Source organism: Lissotriton vulgaris, chromosome 6, assembly GCF_964263255.1.
Source record: "Lissotriton vulgaris chromosome 6, aLisVul1.2, whole genome shotgun sequence".
NCBI classification, from domain to species: domain Eukaryota; kingdom Metazoa; phylum Chordata; class Amphibia; order Caudata; family Salamandridae; genus Lissotriton; species Lissotriton vulgaris.
In genome coordinates this window covers 1,113,799,957-1,113,819,409 of record NC_141694.1, presented here as the reverse complement: position 1 = coordinate 1,113,819,409, position 19,453 = coordinate 1,113,799,957, and the positions used below count along the sequence as shown (strand labels likewise).

Genomic DNA, 19,453 nt, shown 5'->3' with positions numbered 1-19,453 from the left:
TATTGTTACTATACAGAGTTGCGGAATGAAGGAGTTACAGTTAGTTCAGCCTAGCAAAGATAAGGTGAAAGAAGGTGTGTTCACTTGGGAGAAAGAGAAGAGACCAAGGACGACCTGTTGCAGCGGGGCGTACATGGAGAGGCCATGAAAGGAATCAACATCAGTGAAAACTTCGTGGGTGAGCCTACTTTAGAATATGTGAGAGAGAAGCATTGTGGGACATTTGCTGAATACAATTTTGAGTATATGGTGCATTGAAGAGAGGGACAGATGCCCATTTCCATCTTGTCTCCCTGACAGAGAGCCCCTGAGTGCTAGCTTGCTATTTGCTTGCTTTAGGCTTTTTGCTGCATCGCCCATCTAAAAGTGGAGTGACTTCTTAGGAAGGCTCCAACTATTGACACCTTTTCTCCTTTGAACCTTTTGCCGAAAGGCTAAATTAGGGGTGCCACTTTTAGAGTTAGAGTAAGGATAGATAGAAATAAATGCCTTTCACCAACGAAGAGCCGATGTAGGGGAACCTTAACTTGTGCTTCCTAATTTCTTGCATAATAATCTTAGAACTTGTTGGTCTTTTCTTTCAGCACAGAGCAAATCTTTTCTCTATATTTTTATACTCTTATAGCCAGATTCATATATGTCCAACTACTTTTGAATTTGTAATAAATCTGACTAACTTTCATTTCGTTGTCGGCCTCAGTTATTGTGTAGCCACTTTGGGTTACACTGTATCCAAATCTGATTTCTGAAATTTGCTCCCCTTTACACTTTCATGCCGCTAAAGTGAACCATTGGAGAATAAACGTTAGAAGAGTACTGAACAATTGGGCCAGGCCCAGTCACCTTGTTGGGTAAGAGCAATCAGTTATATAAAACATAACCACTCAGTTACAGGGATAGTAAGGTAATAGCACCATAACACATGGTTCATTTTAAGGACATGTGGTCGGGTCATGAGACTTTTCAGAAACTTAAAAGTTACTGAAGGAAACCAGTGCTGGCGCCGGGTCATAGCACTTCTTTTCAGTCCAGACGGGCAAGCAAGGATGGGGGTGGGGATGCAGGCAGCAACAACGTCAGTGAGGGGAGGGTTGACAGGGGGGTAGCCACATGGAGAACAGGTGGGTCGGAGGAGGAAGAAGCAACATGGAGAATGAGAGGGTGGGAGGAAGAAGCAGCAGAATGGAGAATGAGGGTGGGAGGCAGAAGAAGCAACATGGAGAACGAGCGAGTGGGAGGAGAAATAAGCAACATGGAGGATGTGTGGGTAGGATGGGGAAGAAGCAACACCAAGAACAAGAGGGTGGGATGGGGATGAAACACCACTGACCAGGGGGACTGGGAGGGGAAGAATAAATAGCACCACAATCAAGTGCATACAATCAAGAGGAAGCAATCTGTGCTTGGTCCATGCTCCACAAGAAAAAAAAAGGAAGTGACGTCCGGCAGATGCTGGCCAATTAGGAGGCAACAAATAAATGAAAATGAAACCAGTAAATGGTAAGCAATGTGTGGGCTCCAAGTCCTTTATTGTCAACAACACCCCTCACAGTGACAGAGCAAACGCTGTCAGCAGCGAGACCTGAAAATGTGTCTCTTCATAAGAAAGTATTGTTTATAGCTCATTTAAAGAAGAGCTGAACTGTTCAAGACCAGGTTCTGCACCCTTTATATCCTAGTTTTCGTGTAGAAGATCATTAATAGGTTGTTAGTGAACATCCAAAGTATTTTTCTGGGAAGAACAGAAATTTAGGAAAAGTTAATCAACTCTCTTGAACAAGGATATATTAGCAAGCTTCATAGCCTATTCTATTTTTCTACTGACCTTCACAATAAGTTCTCTTCTTTGTGTCACCTTCGATGACGTGAAATGTCCATCAGTACTTTGTTCCTTAACAGTGGGGTCTTTTCTGTAGGGAAGACCTTTTAACAGATCAAGATCCAACATCTACTCCTGCAGAATTGGGTCCACTTGTCACAAAGTCTCTATACTATCCCAGTGTCCTGTATTATTGAGTCAGTGTTCATTGGTTGTCCACCAATTTCTGCAATAGTTTCAGCCTCAGTTGGCATTGTGTTTGGGGGAGAGTTTGTGATGTAAGGAGAATTTGAACCATTTCACTCTTGTGAAAGTGTGTCTCTTTAACCTTCTTTATCCTTCGGGTTTGTGTGGTTTAATGTAGGCTAAAATCGAAGTCTGCACTTCAAAGGATCATCCATAAAAATGCACCTGTCTCCTTGACTGAGGAACCCACATTGCATCGTCTGGGCTCCTGCCTTACATGGATATTGGCATAAATATCCTTGCATTATAGGGGAAGAAAGTCATCTCATCTAATGATTTGGCCTAGCACCCAGAGTCACCAATTCAAAGTTTGCTTTTCTGATGTATTTACCAGAAATCTGCTATAGAACACAAGTTCCAGCTCTCTAATTTACCTCTACAAATTTTTTTAAGTAAAATCTTTGATCACCATGCTGAGGAATAACTTTTGCAATTTCAGCATAAGGATTCCTTTTAAGTTAAAGTCTAGGTGTTAGTCAAGAGACAGATTGAATTCAGACACAATTTTTAAAAATATTCTATCCAAATTAACTTAAGGACAAATGTGCGACTGTTATCACCTAAAATTGAACATACTCTTTTCCACTACTAAGGAATGCAATCGGGAGCTCCATAAAGCTCAATTCTGTCTCCAATATTTCAATCTGTACTTTGTGTTTCTTGACTCTCCTCAAACACGTCAACATCTCCTGACTTCTCTACATTGATAAAACTCAAGCTTATTTTAAGGGTCCACCCAGGACGATATTTCTCATATCAAAATTTTCAAGATATCCAATCTTGGAGGGTTCTTTTCATCTCCTAAACCTGAGCCCTCACAACTGAAATCCAAATTGCTCTTATTCGAGCTCTATCCTGTTTCAATCCTGGCTTGATTAGCTCAACCTCTTGGAATGCAAGTCATTCATATTTTTGGTTCATATTTGACAAAAATTTGAATTTACATGCTCATATAAATGTTTTAGGACACACACAATCACCTCAAACCTCTATTTAGGTTTTAAACATGTAATGTAAAAATGTATCATATGAATAGTTGTAAGACAATGTTTTGTCATGCACGTAGCCTATTTTGTAATGTTAAAAAATAAAGGTCAGTGGTTTTTTTTCAAGATAAAATTATAAAATTAATTGCTGAAATTATGGATAAGCTTAGTTGCTCAGGAAATTAAATCTTTGTCCACCCAATTGTTAGCTTGTCCAGCAATGTACATATTGAGAGAGATTATATTTACTCTTGGCTGCAATACATGTTAGCAGAAAATGTATTGGTTGAAAGATTGACCATTTTGGACTCTTTTTCAAAACATTGTTTTTGGGAGAAACTAATGTTAAACATCGAAGGTCGAACTCTGGATTCGGGGGTAAATGAATGTGGGTCGTTTGTAAAGGTGATTCACATCATTTTAGCTTTAAAAGCCATTTGAATGAAGAAGATAATATAAATTAGCATGCTTATTATGAAAAAGATGATGTTCTATGGTCAAACTAACCCAGGTAATGGTAATCTGATTACACGTGTGATGGCAAATAATATGGTTATAACACAAACTGTTTGAAAATGTTTGCTTTTAAGATGTCCCTGAGGAAGAGAATTCTCTCGAAATGCATTGGGCAATTTTAATAAAGAAGTGACATGAGGCAACCACTTCTCCTGTATTTTGTGAATACCTAAGCATCACTTGTGGATTAATCAAATGAATTGAAGAACAAGAAAAATGGTGAAAAGTAAATTGAGTTTAAAAGGGATGAAATTAAACATAAAAGCATCAAGTATTTGATTGATTGGATTCATTCAGCCATACAGCTGTGCAGCCTGTATGGGAACCAGCACATGGTTCCCTTGTGTTTGGTCATACCGTAGTAGCGCAGTCGGGCAGAGTGCAACACAGGCGAGCACGCAATTACAGTTGAAAGATTTGAACTGCTGTTGAAAGTGGATTACATGAGGTGTGCATCTTACAATCCTTTGATATTTATAACTTTTCTCCCAGCTAGGTTCAAATAAACATATCTGATCTGTATTACACAACAAAATAACGCCCAATTCCAGTGAAATATGTCTCTTGTTGACAGTTCAATATGACACATGATCATGCTGTGCAGTCAAATAACAAACACTGTACCAAATACAGGCCAACCAAACCACCAATTCACACGTTAGTGTTTCCAGCACAAACAAGAAAGGCAGAACTTTAAATATAAACACTAAAGCAACAAAAATGTTAGGCAGCAGTTTGTATAATCAGCCAGAACGGGGCGACAACAGTATTACAACATGCCAAATTAAAAGAAATGGTCTGAACCATGCACAGTGACGATAGATAGGTGCTCACCTTTACCCGCTAGCATTTCCGAAAAGGGAAGTGCCGCATTTCCCCAACAGTAGATAAAGTGGAAAACAGGAGAGTTCAAGTGAAAATAAATAATTTTTAAATAAATTAGTCAAATATGTCACAACACTGATAGCAGTCTGTCTATTTGGTCATTCCAGAAACCACTGGTGCGTTTCAGAAGAAGAGATTTTCTTTATGGAAAATATCCAAATCATGTTATCCTAAAGTAACTTTAACTGGAAAAATAATTACATCCTTTCAGCAGTTAGGGCAGTCAGAAGAGAGATAATGTATATGCGACTGTTGGCTCTACCGATTGCGGACTTTGACCGGGCCTGGGTCAAATATACACCTGGAGGAGCTTGTAGACTCTGTAATTAGTCCAGGTGACCTGACCTGACCTTGTCAGAGATGGTCGCTCCACCCGCCGCATGGCTCCTCCTGAGTTCACCCGGTCTCCCTGCTCCCCCGGCTCGCCGCCGCTCCTGAGGTCGTGACCTCTGTGCCTTTCTATTGTTTCTCTGGGCCAGTTGTGCTGTTCTCCCCCCATGTGGTGACCCTGACTGTTGTTTTTTCTTCCCCCCCGTGTGGTGACCCTGTTTGAGCGAGTCCTGTTTTTCTGCCGTTTTTCCTGCCTTTTCCGCCATTGCACCCGGCTCCCCGCTCCCTGCCGCGGCTCCCCTGCGGCCCCGCCCCCTTCTCTCTTAGGACCTCTCCCCTTCCCATTCGCCAACCTGCTCCCGCCTCCTAGCTGCTCCTCCCTCCCACTGGACACTTAAGGCGCTTCCACGCGACGGGGAGCGGTGACCTGAATTGACCTCGTCAGAGACGGTCGCTCCACCCGCCGCGTGGCTCCTCCTGAGTTCACCCGGTCTCCCTGCTCCCACCGCTCGCCGCCGCTCCTGAGGTCGTGACCCCTGTGCCTTTTTTTTGTTTCTCTGTGCCAGTTGTGCTGTTCTCCCCCCATGTGGTGACCCTGACTGTTATTTTTTCTTCCCCCTTGTGGTGACCCTGTTTGAGTGAGTCCTGTTTTCCTGCCGCTTTTCCCGCCTTTTTCGCCATTGCACCCCGCTCCCCGCCGCTGCTCCCCTGCAGCCCCGCCCCCTTCTCTCTTAGGACCTCTCCCCTTCCCATTCGCCACCCCGCTCCCGCCTCCCAGCTGCTCCTCCCTCCCTACCCCCCCCACTCTCCACTTATGGCAGAGTCCGCACGTACGCGAAGCGTTTACGCGTAGTGGGCGCGCCGATTGCACGCCAAAGGCAAGCCCGTCTAAGCCCGTCCACACCTGGACCGTGCCCAGCGCCAGGACCCCTGGCCCCCGAAGATGCTAGCCCACGCGACGGACCTACGACGCCGCCACCCTCAACGCAATCAAACCTGGCCGGAACCCCGCCTGCTGCCGAGCCACCCCGAAACGCACCCATGGACCCTTCACCTGCCAAGCCTGCAAGTTCACCTGCATCCAGACCTGCACCGCACCCGACAAGCCGAGCACCAGCAGCAACCACCTCAAGTGCATCCTGCTCAACACCCGCTCCGTTCACAGACACGCCGTCGAATTCTGGAACCAGCTCGACACAACATCACCAGACGTCGCCTTCCTTACTAAAACCTGGATGAACGCCTCCTCAGCGCCTGACATCGCTATAGCCATCCCGGACGGATACAAGATCACCCGGAAGGACCGCATCAACCAGACTGGAGGAGGCATCGCCATCGTACACAAGAACACCATCCACATCACGACCAACCCCGACGACGCCTTCACCGCCGCCGAACACCTCCACTTCCAGATACACACCGATCTCAACACCACCCTCAGAGGCACCCTCATCTACAGACCCCAGAGACCACGCACACAATTCAGCGAAGACATCGCAGACTTCATCAGGCCGTACGCTCTCCCCTCCGCCGACTACATCCACCTAGGGGACCTCAACTTCCACCTGGAGAACAACAAGGACAGCACCATTACCACCCTACTGGACAACTTCGCAAACCTCGGACTCAAGCAACTGGTGAACACCCCCACCCACTACGCCGGCAACACGCTTGACCCCGTCTTCTCCTCCAGCAAGCACATCTCCTTCAGCCACTCCACCAGACTCCACTGGACTGACCACAGCTGCATCCACTTCAGCTTCAGAAGAACAACGACCCACCACCACCCACAACAGATTCCTCGCAGAAACTGGAGCAAGATCACCACCGAGCAGCTCACCACCTCCCTCCGCCAGAACCCTCCTGCCAGCACAACGGACCCCAACGAAGCAGCCAGCAACCTCACACAGTCGCTCACCAACTGCGCGAATGACCTCGCACCACTGAAGAACCCTCCCAGCAGACCCGGCAGCAAGAAAGCCTCCTGGTTCACCGACGAACTCAAGAACTCCAAGAAGAACTGCCGCACCCTCGAGAAAGCCTGGCGCCACGACCAGACCACAGACAACATGACTGCCCTCAAGCATGCCACCCGCAAACACCACCAGCTGATCCGCACCACCAAGAAGACAGCATTCGCAGAACGACTGGAAAACAACGCCCACAACAGCAAGGAACTCTTCAGCATTGTCAAGGAGTTCTCCAACCCTAGCGCCGGAAACAACGACATCACCCCCTCGCAAGACCTCTGCGACTCACTCGCCTCATTCTTCCACCGCAAGATCACAGATATACACAACAGCTTCGGCGCATCTACCACGCACCCAACCACCGAACCAACGCCCCCCACCACCACCCTCGGCGCCTGGACCCCGATCAGCACCGAAGACACCACCTGCACGATGAACACCATCCACGCCGGATCACCAACCGACCCCTGCCCCCACCACGTCTTCAACAAGGCGACTCCATCATCGTACCCCAACTCCGGGACGTCATCAACACCTCCTTCAACACCGCCACCTTCCCGGAGACCTGGAAGCACGCCGAGCTCAGCGCCCTCCTGAAGAAACCTACTGCAGACCCCACCGACCTCAAGAACTACCGCCCCATCTCGCTCCTCCCTTTTCCTGCCAAAGTCATCGAGAAGACCGTCAACAGACAGCTTGCCGCCTTCCTCGAGACGAACGGATCCCTCGATACCTCGCAGTCCAGTTTTCAAACCAACCACAGCACCGAGACCGCCCTAAACGCAGCCACTGACGACATCAGATCCCTGCTCGAGAACGGGGAAACAGCGGCCCTCATCCTCCTAGACCTCTCTGCAGCATTCAACACTGTCTGCCACCGCACCCTAGTGCAGCGCCTCAGGAACATCGGGGTCCAAGAGAAAGCACTAGAGTGGATCATCTCGTTCCTCGCCGGAAGAACCCAGAGAGTCCGCCTCCCCCCGTTCAGATCCAAGGCCACCAAAGTCATCTGCGGCGTACCACAAGGATCATCACTCAGCCCAACCCTCTTCAACGTCTACATGAGCCCTCTCACAACCATCGCACGCAAACACAACCTCAACATCATCTCCTACGCCGACGACACCCAGCTGATCCTATCCCTCACCAATGACCCCGCCACCGACAGAACCAGCCTACACGAAGGGATGAAAGACGTCGCCGAGTGGATGAAGAACAGCCGCCTGAAACTGAACTCAGACAATACGGAAGTCCTCATCCTGGGATCATCGCCCTCTGGGACGGCTCCTGGTGGCCCCCTGCCCTGGGCACCACTCCCAAGCCAATGGACCACGCACGCAACCTGGGCTTCATCTTGGACTCCTCCCTCTCGATGACCAGACAAGTCAACGCTGTTTCATCATCATGCTTCAACACCCTGCGCATGCTCCGTAAGATCTTCCGATGGATCCCCACCGAAACCAGGAAGACGGTTACCCAGGCACTCATCACCAGCCGACTGGACTACGGAAACACCCTCTATGCCGGAACCACAGCCAAACTTCAGAAAAGACTCCAGCGCATCCAGAACGCCTCCGCACGACACTTTCTGGACGTCCCCCGACACAGCCACATCTCCGGCCACCTAAGAGACCTACACTGGCTCCCCGTCAGCAAGAGGATCACGCTCAGGCTCCTCACCCACGCACACAAGGCCCTCCACGACCTGGGCCCCAAGTACCTCAACAACCGCCTGACCTTCTACGCACCCACCCGCCAGCTACGATCGACCAGCCTTGCCCTCGCCGCCATACCACGCATCCACAAAGCCACCGCCGGGGGAAGATCCTTCTCCTACCTGGCGGCCAAGACATGGAACTCCCTCCCCATCCACCTTCGACTGACCCAGGATCACCTTTCATTCAGGAAGCTCCTCTAGACCTGGCTCTTCGAGCAGTAGCGGACCCCTCGCCCCAGCGCCTTGAGACCCTTCCGGGTGAGTAGAGCGCTATACAAATGTCCATGATTGATTGATTAAATACCATCATGACTCTTGGCTGGATCTTTTATGCTGCTGTCCTGCCATAACCCATGCAAGGAGAATTCTCCTTAAGAAATTATACTTAAGAGAAGGAGTGAGCACCTGCTTAGAGGCCTCAGCCTTATGCCTAACTCAAAAGGCCCCCTCAACCCTGGCCCACTGTGCTAGATTCGTACAAACCCTCTGAGATGCTTTTCAGCCTTGTCTTGATACTCCTCAATGACCACACAAAGTGCAAAAACAGATACTGATCAAATGTAAACTTGGCCCAGGTCCTTTTGCCGATCTAAAAACGAAATTATGAGACAACATCCTTATTCCAGCTTGGCCATGCCATGGATGGAGCTTACTGTAAGCCAACAAGATTTATTTATAGGGCCTTACCTACTGGAAAATGGACGTCACTAACATGAACTATAAGCATTAGGCTACCGCACACAGTGAATGCACCTTACTGGAGAATCGGCCCTTCGGCTAATCACATGCTGATGAAAGGTGAGGGCTACAGAGCCGGAGAACTAAAGGGATAGAACTCTGGGGATATTGTTCGCATGGGTCGGCCTGGGAAACGTGTGTCTTCTGGGGCATTATCTGAAATTACCCTACTACTCTTGAACTTTGACTGAAGGGTCTGCCGTAACGGTTTATCAAAAAACCCTTTAATTGGACATGAAAGCAACTGAAGTTGTTGTAGTTTAGTATCATGGGCCTAGATGTATCAAGCCTTTTGCGATTCCTTAAGGACGAAATTCTGCGAATTTCGGCCTTAAGGAATCGCAAACGGACATTTAGCATCTTTTGGGATGTATCACACATTAGCAAAATAAGGAATCGCAAAAAATTGCGATTCCTTATTTTGCTTATGCATTTAAGGAATCGCAATTTTGCGATTCCTTAAATGACATGTATGAAACTTTTTTAAATTGCGAATTCGGGTTAAGGAATCGCAAATTAACACCAATTTGAGGTTCGTGTTAATTTGCGAAATCCTTTTAAAAAACTAAATATGACTATTTTGAAGGTGGCATGTGACACACATACGTGTGCCATATGCACACACATGTAAGTTTCAGGGGTGCAGCAGGGTGTCCATGAGACACCCCTGCACCCTTGAAATAATTCTCAAATCGCGATTAGCAAATTGCGAATTCGCAATTTGAGAATTACTGCACAATCATTCCTATGGGCCTCCTGGCCCATAGAAATGAATGGGAAAAGTATTCCTTAATTGCGATTAGCAATTTGCTAATCGCAATTAAGGAATTTTAAGGAATAGCTAAAAAATAGCGAAATTCTACATACATACCATTTTGCACTTCTCAAATAGCGATTCCTTAACAATCGCTATTTGAGAAGTGCAAAATGGTTTCTTGATACATCTGCCCCATGGTTTTTTAATTACCTTATTTGTTATGCAATGGTTTTAATTAATGTATGCAAATACATAAATACATTGAGTTAGGGAAAAGGGAGGTTAATTGGAAGTAAAGTATTTTTTTTAAAGTCACTAAAACAACTGGTATCTAGCCTTGCTCCTGGATGAATTCAGAAAAGCTTAACATATGAAAATCAGTAAACTCAAATTGCAAGGACTAATATCTAGAAGAATCTATAGTATTCAGAAAAGTGCAGATTAGGAGACTCAGTATTTTATGGGATGACAAGCTAGTCCTATTTTGTTTATGTATTTGAGGTTTTATCCTACCTACTGTTAGTATAAAAAGTTCACAAAGAACAACTAAAACCTACACTTTCCAAGAATCTTGGAAAAAAAATAAAAAATACATAGACTATCACATGTCCCCAATGCACAATTCAGTCCCTTAGTCTCCCTTAATGCTTAATGGGAATGGTCTCCAAGCATTTCCAATACAAGAGTTTTCACTCTGATTGTTGGTGTATTTGATTTTGTTTGTATGGCTTGGTGGCCAATAGGTACACTGTTCTGCCCTCACACACGGTAGATCTCTATGCTCAAACTAAAAGGCAGGGTTGTGACCCATGAGGGGCACACCCACGTCTTGATACAAGTCTGAATTTGAACCCCTACTTGCAGGCACCCCTGAAGGGAGGAATCAAAAAGCATGATGTTTTACCCACAGGAGTGGGTGCAAAACAAACCATTTATTTGGCTTCTTTTATTGAAGGCATTTGACTACTTCCAGTTGACGGTGAGTAACGTGGCGCTATGACTGAAAAAACCCCAGAGAGAAAGAACCCAAAGTAAAATATATATATATATATATATGGATCATAAAATAGACAAAATGATACTTGATAGCCTTATGGAAGATAGAATAGTTCCCAATCTGTGGAAGAGTGAAAGGTAAGGTGATACCATGGCTACAAAGTAAGGCTTGAGAAGGGCCCTGTCTCTCATCCTTGCCTCTCGGCCTGAAACAGGGCACAATAAACAGAAGCAGCACACCTGGTCTGAGGATATGTAGAGGGTCAGCATGGTGGAATCAGATGCAAACCGGGGCCCGTGACTATATAAAGCCCTGAGCGCAACACAGAGAGCCTTGATCTGGATTTGTTAAGACACAAATTGACAATGCAGCTTTTGGCAGGATTCATACCCATGATTAAACATTATCAAGTTGAGAACTAGTGTGACTGTCATACACTGGATTATTTGCAAGATGTGGAACAAATCAAAGGGGAGTCCCAAGAAACGGATGAAGTAGTGGTCAATTCTTGGGAGGATTCCTGCTGATACTGGGCTACAAATTGCTGCTGCACAACAAGAAGGATTTTTTGTAGCCTCGCCAAGTTGAGGAAACCACAGAATAACCTTTCCCCAGCTGCACATCCTTGTTAAGATAGGTTCAAATACATTGATGAAGCTCACTCAAGAGGGTGAACTCCCATGTATTGGTGAGCCATGTCTAGTTTTGCAAGCAGGGAGTGTGTCACAATGACAGCTATCATTTGAGTGAGGGATCGTACTGAAAGTGTCATTTTTTTGTAATAATGAGGGTAAACACTACACCAAGTGAGCGTATGTCACCTTTTTGAATTTTTTGTTTTCTTTTGTTTTGTTTTTTCTGTATATCATATGTTGCTTAACTTAAATGGCAATTAAAAAATATTTGAAAAAGATGGAATCTTTTGATGTTTAAGAGACTTGTGACACAAGTTAAACGAATAACAGACTTTTATAAACATTCATTAGAAGGATTCACTTAAGGAGAAGCCACTTCTGAAGGGCCCATCACATGTGAATAGACAGTTCTATAAGTTGAACAAAATTAACTTGCCATAGGAAAATGCAATGGTGAGGGTTAATAATGTAGCATTGGTGTACCACAGCTGCACTGCTTTGCACATCCCAACAAACTCTCAATTTTGAGTTATTTTTTGGTGTAACTCTTGTACTTCTGTTTAAGACCACCGTCCTGCATTTGTAAATTTTCTAGTTCAATCTATTCGACCGTCCTTATATTCTTCAGACAGTTGTATTGCATTTTTCACATCTCTCTCCTTATCTGTCTCATTTCTACCGGATCCCCACTTGTTACCAGTTCAAATAGAATTTCAGCTGTACTGTGTTCAAATGTATACACTTTTCAACTTTGCCTATTCTGTCATTCCTCTATTTTTTTATAACCTCCTTTTTCTCTTTACTTTGCTTCTAAAGGCAAAACAATCACACCTCCTTGGGCACAGTATGGAAAGTTTTCACACAATTTTTCATCTTTTTTGGCCATTTTTAAAGGTTATCTTTAAACTCCCCTTGTTACTTAGATTTTCCCACTGTTTCCTTCATGTGACTTTCAACCTATTTTATAAACGTATGACTATTGTTCTCCTTAGTGTTGTACCATTTACAGCACTGTATAGAGCTTCAGATAAATACACTTGACAGATACAACATAGGAATACATTTCTTGCAGTCTGGCCTATTACTTGGGCACTGTACCGTCTATATGTACTGGAAAAAGCACAAAATAGAAATCAATCAGACATAACAGTGATACAAGTAAGTACCTACCCTACATTGGATCTCGTATTCTCTAATAATCTCTGCAAATCTTTCTTCCTGATCAAAGTGCTCTGTGCTTTGAGGGTCCATCAATCTAAACTGCAAAGAGGAAAAATGGGAAACATTACTTATTGTGCCGCTCTTCTTTTATTCTTCTTCAATTTATCAGTCTTTCCATCTCCAATGATATTGTACTAGGATCTATCAACACAGTCAAAATCAGGGTCAAATTGACAAATAGGCAAAAAAGGTTACAACATCCACTGGCCTGACATTTTTAACTTGGTAAAGGTGCACTATTCATTTTTATCTTGTAGAAAGAATGTTTTGGGATTGGCATGGCAGTATTATCCCGTGAGAGGGCACAGTGACTTATCAATCTAAAAAGCTAAAGGGGTTTCCGAATGACGACTCACATTACAGAGGAAGGAACAGATTGCTGATACCTGTTAGAGAAAAGTATGTAAATGAAGTTGCCTAGAACCAGCTGAATACTTGAAAGAGAAAGTTAGGGAGCATGTGGCTTTGATGAGGTGTAGGAAGCCAACTCTTTATATAGTGGAATAAAACGAGGTACAATGTGTAAAGAGACCAGGAAAATCCCAAAGAATTACAGAGGCACACTTTAGTGGCAGTGTGGGCGAGCAGACGGTAGTGCTAAGCATTTATTGCACACACAAAGGCAGTAAGTGAGAAAATCCGACACCAATTTATAAAAAGAACACTTACATTTATATACATTTAGCTACCAAGGTCATCGGAATCAGGTAAGTACTTTTCGAGGAATGAATTTGTACTGTTTTAAATGGTAGAAAGTGCAATTTCTGAAGCAGTATTGTTATCCTATGGAGGGAAAACATACACTGCATACAGCTACTTCGTAGTGACTTACAGGATCAAGCTCTTGGACAAAACTTAAGTATGGGGCAAGGTCCAAGGCAGTACCAACAGGCCACCTCGGATGGCACTGGGGCGTCACAGTGTAAAGGTACTTTTCAGCATCTGGTGCTATTGTTATGCTATGTAGGAAAAACATGTACTACATTCGGGCACTTCACAGCGACTCACAGGACCCATTTCCTGGATTTACGGTAAGTATGGGACAAGGTCCAAGGCCACATCAACAGATCCACTTGAGAGGCACTGAGGCTTCGGTGTCCCATTCACTTTTATCGGGAATGGTCCGGTTGCAAAGAGGCTGCAAGCTGGGACTGAAAGACCAATCAGGCTGAACCAACAATGGGGCGCAAGTTTCACGATGCTCAGGGATGTGAGTACACTTTTGGTCATATTCTCCCCGGGCCAGAGCGGCTGTGTGCAGAGGTGTTCTGAGGCATGGGGTTTTCGGCACCGGAGACACTCGTGATAGAGGGGGTATGCTCAAAGAGGCTGCAGACGGTATCGGCGAGTCCACTGTGGGCAAACCCATTGTGGTCTTTGTCTCTGGATATTACCCTAGCACTGTTGGCCCACTTCAACTCAGATTAGGGGGCCCAGGTGCAGAGTTGCTTTTCGGTCTTAGGTTTGCCACAGTCCGTCGTCTTTACAGTTCTTTTGGGGTGGATGCAGGGAAGCAGCGGTGCTGCTCCACAGGAGTTCCTGTGTCTTTGTTGAAGGAAGGCAGTCCTCCAAGGCTTTTGGGGGCTGAGGTGCTGCAGGACGAAACAATGTATACACAATCTGGTGGGAACAGCAGACAGACAGGTAGGGCTGGCGCCAAGTCAGTTGCTTCTCTACAGTCCTTGAAGCCCTCCAAGCCGGGTCTGGTGGCTTAGTAGACTAATGGGTCCCCTGTAGGGGCCTGTGTTTGACCTAATGGTCACAGGTTCAAATCCTGGTGGGCTCACACAGCCTTTCATCCTCCTGAGGTTGATAAAAGGAGTACCATTGAGTTGGGCAACAATAAACATCTGTTATTCAGCGCCAAGTTGCCCATGGGTTTACAAATACACATCTCCTTACTCCTCGCAGCTCTTTGGTGTCCTTCTTCTTTTTAGGCCGGCAGGAATCTGATTTCCTGGTGCCAGGGGCCGCCCTAAATACAAGATTTAGGGGTATTACGGAGGTTTAGGTAGTAGCCAATGGGCTACTTACCCCTGCGGTCACTACACCTCCTATATGACCAATTCCTGTGGGAAGTGGGCATTACCCTGTCCAAGAATTGCTAATTCTGCCATGACCAAGATGATGGACTTTTAAATTTTGTATTCATATCAGGTAGTCCACCTTAGAGGTGGAACTAGCCTGAGGGTGGACACACCTCTCTGACTACTAATTTTCCAGCCTGTCCTGGTGCCAAATGGGCCCAGGTGAGGAGGGTTGGCATCCCCTCACCTGTGAAGGAAGCCAGATTTTCATACCAAAAGCAGAAGATCCCTGCTTTGTAATGCAAATGTACCAGGCTTCCTGGAGGAGGTGACTTTGACATGACACACAGGAGTGTGCCATGTCATGTTTTCACTCATGGTTTGTACCACATTACGCAGCCTGCAATGGCAGTCTGGGTGAAATTTGTGTGTAGGTCTCTTAAGGTGGCATAAGATATGCTTCTGCCCTTTGGGACCTTCTTTAGCACTCATGTCCTTGGTTCCTGGGCTACCATGTACTAAGGACTTACAGGGGGGCTAAAGTCCTTATCCAATTGTATCACAATTAGACAACACCTTGTTTGGGCGAAGGAGCACCGGCGCCGAGTGCACTGTCAGAGTCGAAAATCAGCATCTAGTAGCTAAAATGGGGGCAAAAGGTGGGGGGATAAATGCATCAAAAGTCCAGTTTCGTACATTAGATAACTCTAAATGAGTACAAAAACGAATGCAGTAAAGAAAGTGGCTCTTGCCACCACCAATACACATGTGAAAGTTGCAGGTCATATTAAAGCTGAAAGAAAAAAAAATTAATATGAATTTGCTACGAATCAAAAACCCTTAATTACTCTAACTTTTGTACGACATAAAAGTATGCATCTTTACAGGCATACATTATAAAGTCAACCAATACCCTTGCTGCACCACCCCAAATCTAAAACAATATTCTTTAGTGGCTCCAACTTGCAAAATAATTAATTTGCTTTATACATGAACTACACTTAATTTCAAACCCAAATATGCATGTGTGTGCATCGACTCAATCATCAGTTTAAAGGGTAGAATTAAATAAGCTCATCTCCAATATAAGGACTCGCAAAGAGAATGGCCTCTTAGACCAGGTCTCCGATAGCTCATTTTTCAATGGAATTCTGACTGCCAAATTCTCTAGCGCTGGTAAGAGCCCTCCCTCTGTTTAATGGGAAGAGTGAAAGGGCTCATATCTACTATCTACTAATTGACATCTGAACCAGAAGAAACCCTTTAAATGTACTAGTAAGTTTAAAGTGTGTGTCTGAAGAGCAATGTGAGGAACATTTTGGTAAAATAACTGGAGGATTTTCAACATGCTTACTATCCTTCTTACAATGATTTCTGAGAAAGTCACTCAGGACATCACAAAATGGTTGCAAGCACTCCTCAATCGGGGAGTGGCACATGGGCTTGGAAACATCCAATAGGGAATGTTCCTCTGTGAGAAAGATGGCAGGCAGAAGTGGCCTAAGAAAGGCCAAGATTTGTTGAAAATTCCTCAGGTGGCACACAAAAAATCTTGGATTTGTGTCTTTTACCTCCCCTTTTCTTGAATGCAATGTTAAACTGGTGACACCCAAATAGGAACAGGGCTGCACTCTGGTATCAGTAAATTCCCACAGACAATTGTCAATAGACTGGATTGCACTAGTTGCGGTTCAATAAAAGAGTGGTCAAACCACGGCTAGTACTCATTTCTCTGCACTCTACTTATGTTTCTTGCTTGTGCTGTCAAAATTAAAAGCAGCATTTTGGCAAAGGATATAGTTAGTACTGTAGTAGATATCAGAATAAAGTCAACTGATGAAATAAAGTGCATCCTGCCCTTTCAGAGGCTCTTTCAGCAGGACTAATTCCAAGGAGATCGGATTTAGTACTTGTCCAACTCAGTTTGGCACTTAAAGCAGCCCCTTCAAAGAGTAGTATTCAAGCTCTCAAACAACCAGGACTGAATTATTGCTGGGAATGGGATAAAAGGACTTACACATGGCCTATCATTCTTCACAATGGAACGGACAGAATGATAGAAGTATGCAATTGCTCGGTGTTCACAGGTCCTATAACTTACATATTGCTTTTTTCGTAAAAGGTATTGCACTCTTAATTAAAAATAGTTTGTTGCACTTTTTAAGATCTCAAGGACATGCCATTACCTGGTTACTCTTTAAAATCATTATAAACAGTATGGCAGTGGTTTCAAAGTATAAAAGTGTTATTTTAGGATACTTGGGAGAGTTTTGCGGGGTGGTTTTATCAACAAGCTTTCCTCACATTGGGAGAATGCATTAAAACATTACACTTATAACAAAATTACCCTCTCGTTCAACATCATGTCAAGATCCTTCTGGAGCTTCATGACCAATTTCTCAGACTCCGATGCCTTTTCAACCACTTCAATCATCTCCTTCTGCAACCGACTATTTTCCTATGCACAAAAAATACATTGGGTGTAAACCTCTTGAGCAAAGACTTCATGTAACTTGATCTTGAATAGGACAACCCAAATTAGTGTAGAAATGAGGCAATTCTACTCTATGATGCATGTAATGTGTAGGGAACAGCTTGACTGTCTGCTACAAACAATTCTAAAAAATAGTTTAAAAAAAGGTTAGTTACCTCCAAGTATAGTTCTTCTCATGCCTGCATGTCCTCACCGATTTTTGTATTGAGTATTCCAATCCACAAATATCAGGACCCTTGATAAAATATATGCTCCAATTGTGCTTCGTTTATTACTACGATAAAAGCAGTGGCTGAATTTTGAAAAAATGCAGTGTGGTGGTTGAGCAGCATGGCTGGCAAGCGGTAGTTGTACCACGCTCTGCAGCCTGTTCAGAATTTTGCTGCATCCTGATCCAGAATGGGGGTGCCTTGAAATAGGGGATGCCAGTTATATACTCCCCCCCCTCCCACATAACCTGCTAGGCCTGGCTGCTGACTTGCAGTGCTGGAAAATGTGAAGGAAAGATACACGACAGAGACATTGCCAGTGGCAAAATGGTGTATCCGTTACTAAGGGGTCCCCTGGTTAAGGTAATGAATATCCGGCACTGCCTAAAGACAGCTGGGGTGGAGGGTGTATTAGCTCTCCACACCAGTGCTGCCTGGACAGTGGTATGCATCCGTGGGACTCCAGGGGAAGAATCACAGGCCGTGAATAAAGTTAGCCTGTGGATGGCCGGCGACAAGCTCCCCGCACCAGTATTGCTTGGACAGTGCGCTCTTCCTGAGTGGCTCGGGAGGGAGAAGAGCTTGAGGATCACATGATCAGGGACCATGCCTCAGTCACTGAGTCTGCCCCATGAAGCAAGAAGTTGCAGTGAACAGGTAATCGACCCGACAGATATTCTAGGCCCTGGAGGTTCTGATCAGGCATGGGTGTGAGCAGTTGACGAGACCGTGGTTGCCTGGGGCAGGACCCTTCTGCATTGAGATCATCTGAGCTGTTGTGGAGCAGTATCTTTTGCATGATTACACTGGCTCGTGCAACAGTGGTATGACTGGTAGTGTGGGAGATACTTTTGGGGTGCTTCCATTGGTTTTCTCCCTTATTACCTCTGAGGGCTGTGCGGTTTCACATAACGTGTTGGTTAAAATCAGCAGCAGCAAGGAGTCCCCAAAAGGCTAACCAACAAGACGGCTGTCAATAATCCAGCACAAATCAAAGCAGTGAAGCGACAGACAGAGCAGTCAAGAAATGTCCGGTCAAGGTAGTGAAATAAGGGGTAGCCAGGCGGGTGGGGTCTGATGGCACAGCAACAAAAAAAGAAGTAAGGGCTCACACGGAAACATTTCAAATAATAAATGTATGTATTTGGGGATTGAGGGGAAGGAAAATGTTACTTACTCTAAAAGCATCTGTTTATGGCATGTAGTGCTGCAGATTCACATACTGTTCATACTCCTGCCGTCTGGTGTTGGGCCCGAATGTGTGCAAATTATTTTTCTTCTAAGATGTTTTTCGAGTCACGAGGTACTGCAACTTCTCCTACTGACAATAATGTGCATGGTCCACAACTCCATTGTTTTACCGCATGGTGGGTGAGGATGGAAATTGAAGCAAAGTGATATATAAAGAGATGTCCATGCATAAGAGGGAAAAGAGAAAATAAGGCACTGCAACGGCCACAGGTGTCCGGGGAAGAAGGTGGGCACATGTCAATCTACAGCACTACATGCCACAAACAGATGCTTACAGGGTAAGTAACATTTTCCGTTTGCAGCATGTGTGGCTGCAGATATACATGCTGTGCATAGGCTGCAAAGCAGTCCTACCAAAAAGTGGTGGCTAGCCAGTGGGTGTTGCAGTAGATTGAAAAAGTGTACTAAGAACTGCCTGGCCAACATTAGTTTGTTGGTGGACTATGACATCCACACAGTAATGTTTTGTGAAGGTTTGTGGTATGGGCCAGGTAGCTGCTTTGCATATATCAGCTACTGCGCTGTTCCCCAGGAATGCCACTGAGGCTCCTTTCTTATGAGTAAAGTGTGCTCTAGGAGGAGTGGGTAGAGTACTCTTCACTTTAGCGTAGCATGTCAGGATGCATTTAACCATCAACGCTTGTCTTGGATAGAG

The 19,453-nt window shown here is 45.1% G+C and overlaps 1 protein-coding gene across 1 annotated transcript in view; it reads right to left on the bottom strand.

The window, feature by feature from the left end:
• The window catches only part of LOC147708507 (uncharacterized), a 381,831-nt gene that overhangs the window by 121,027 nt on the left and 241,351 nt on the right, over positions 1-19,453 (bottom strand). Inside the window, exons 12-13 of the mRNA XM_086927193.1 lie at positions 17,192-17,302; positions 12,767-12,856 (exon numbers count right to left, since the gene is read on the bottom strand). Of these exons, the coding sequence (XP_086783319.1) occupies positions 12,767-12,856; positions 17,192-17,302 (201 nt within the window). The remainder of the gene's footprint in view (positions 1-12,766; positions 12,857-17,191; positions 17,303-19,453) is intronic.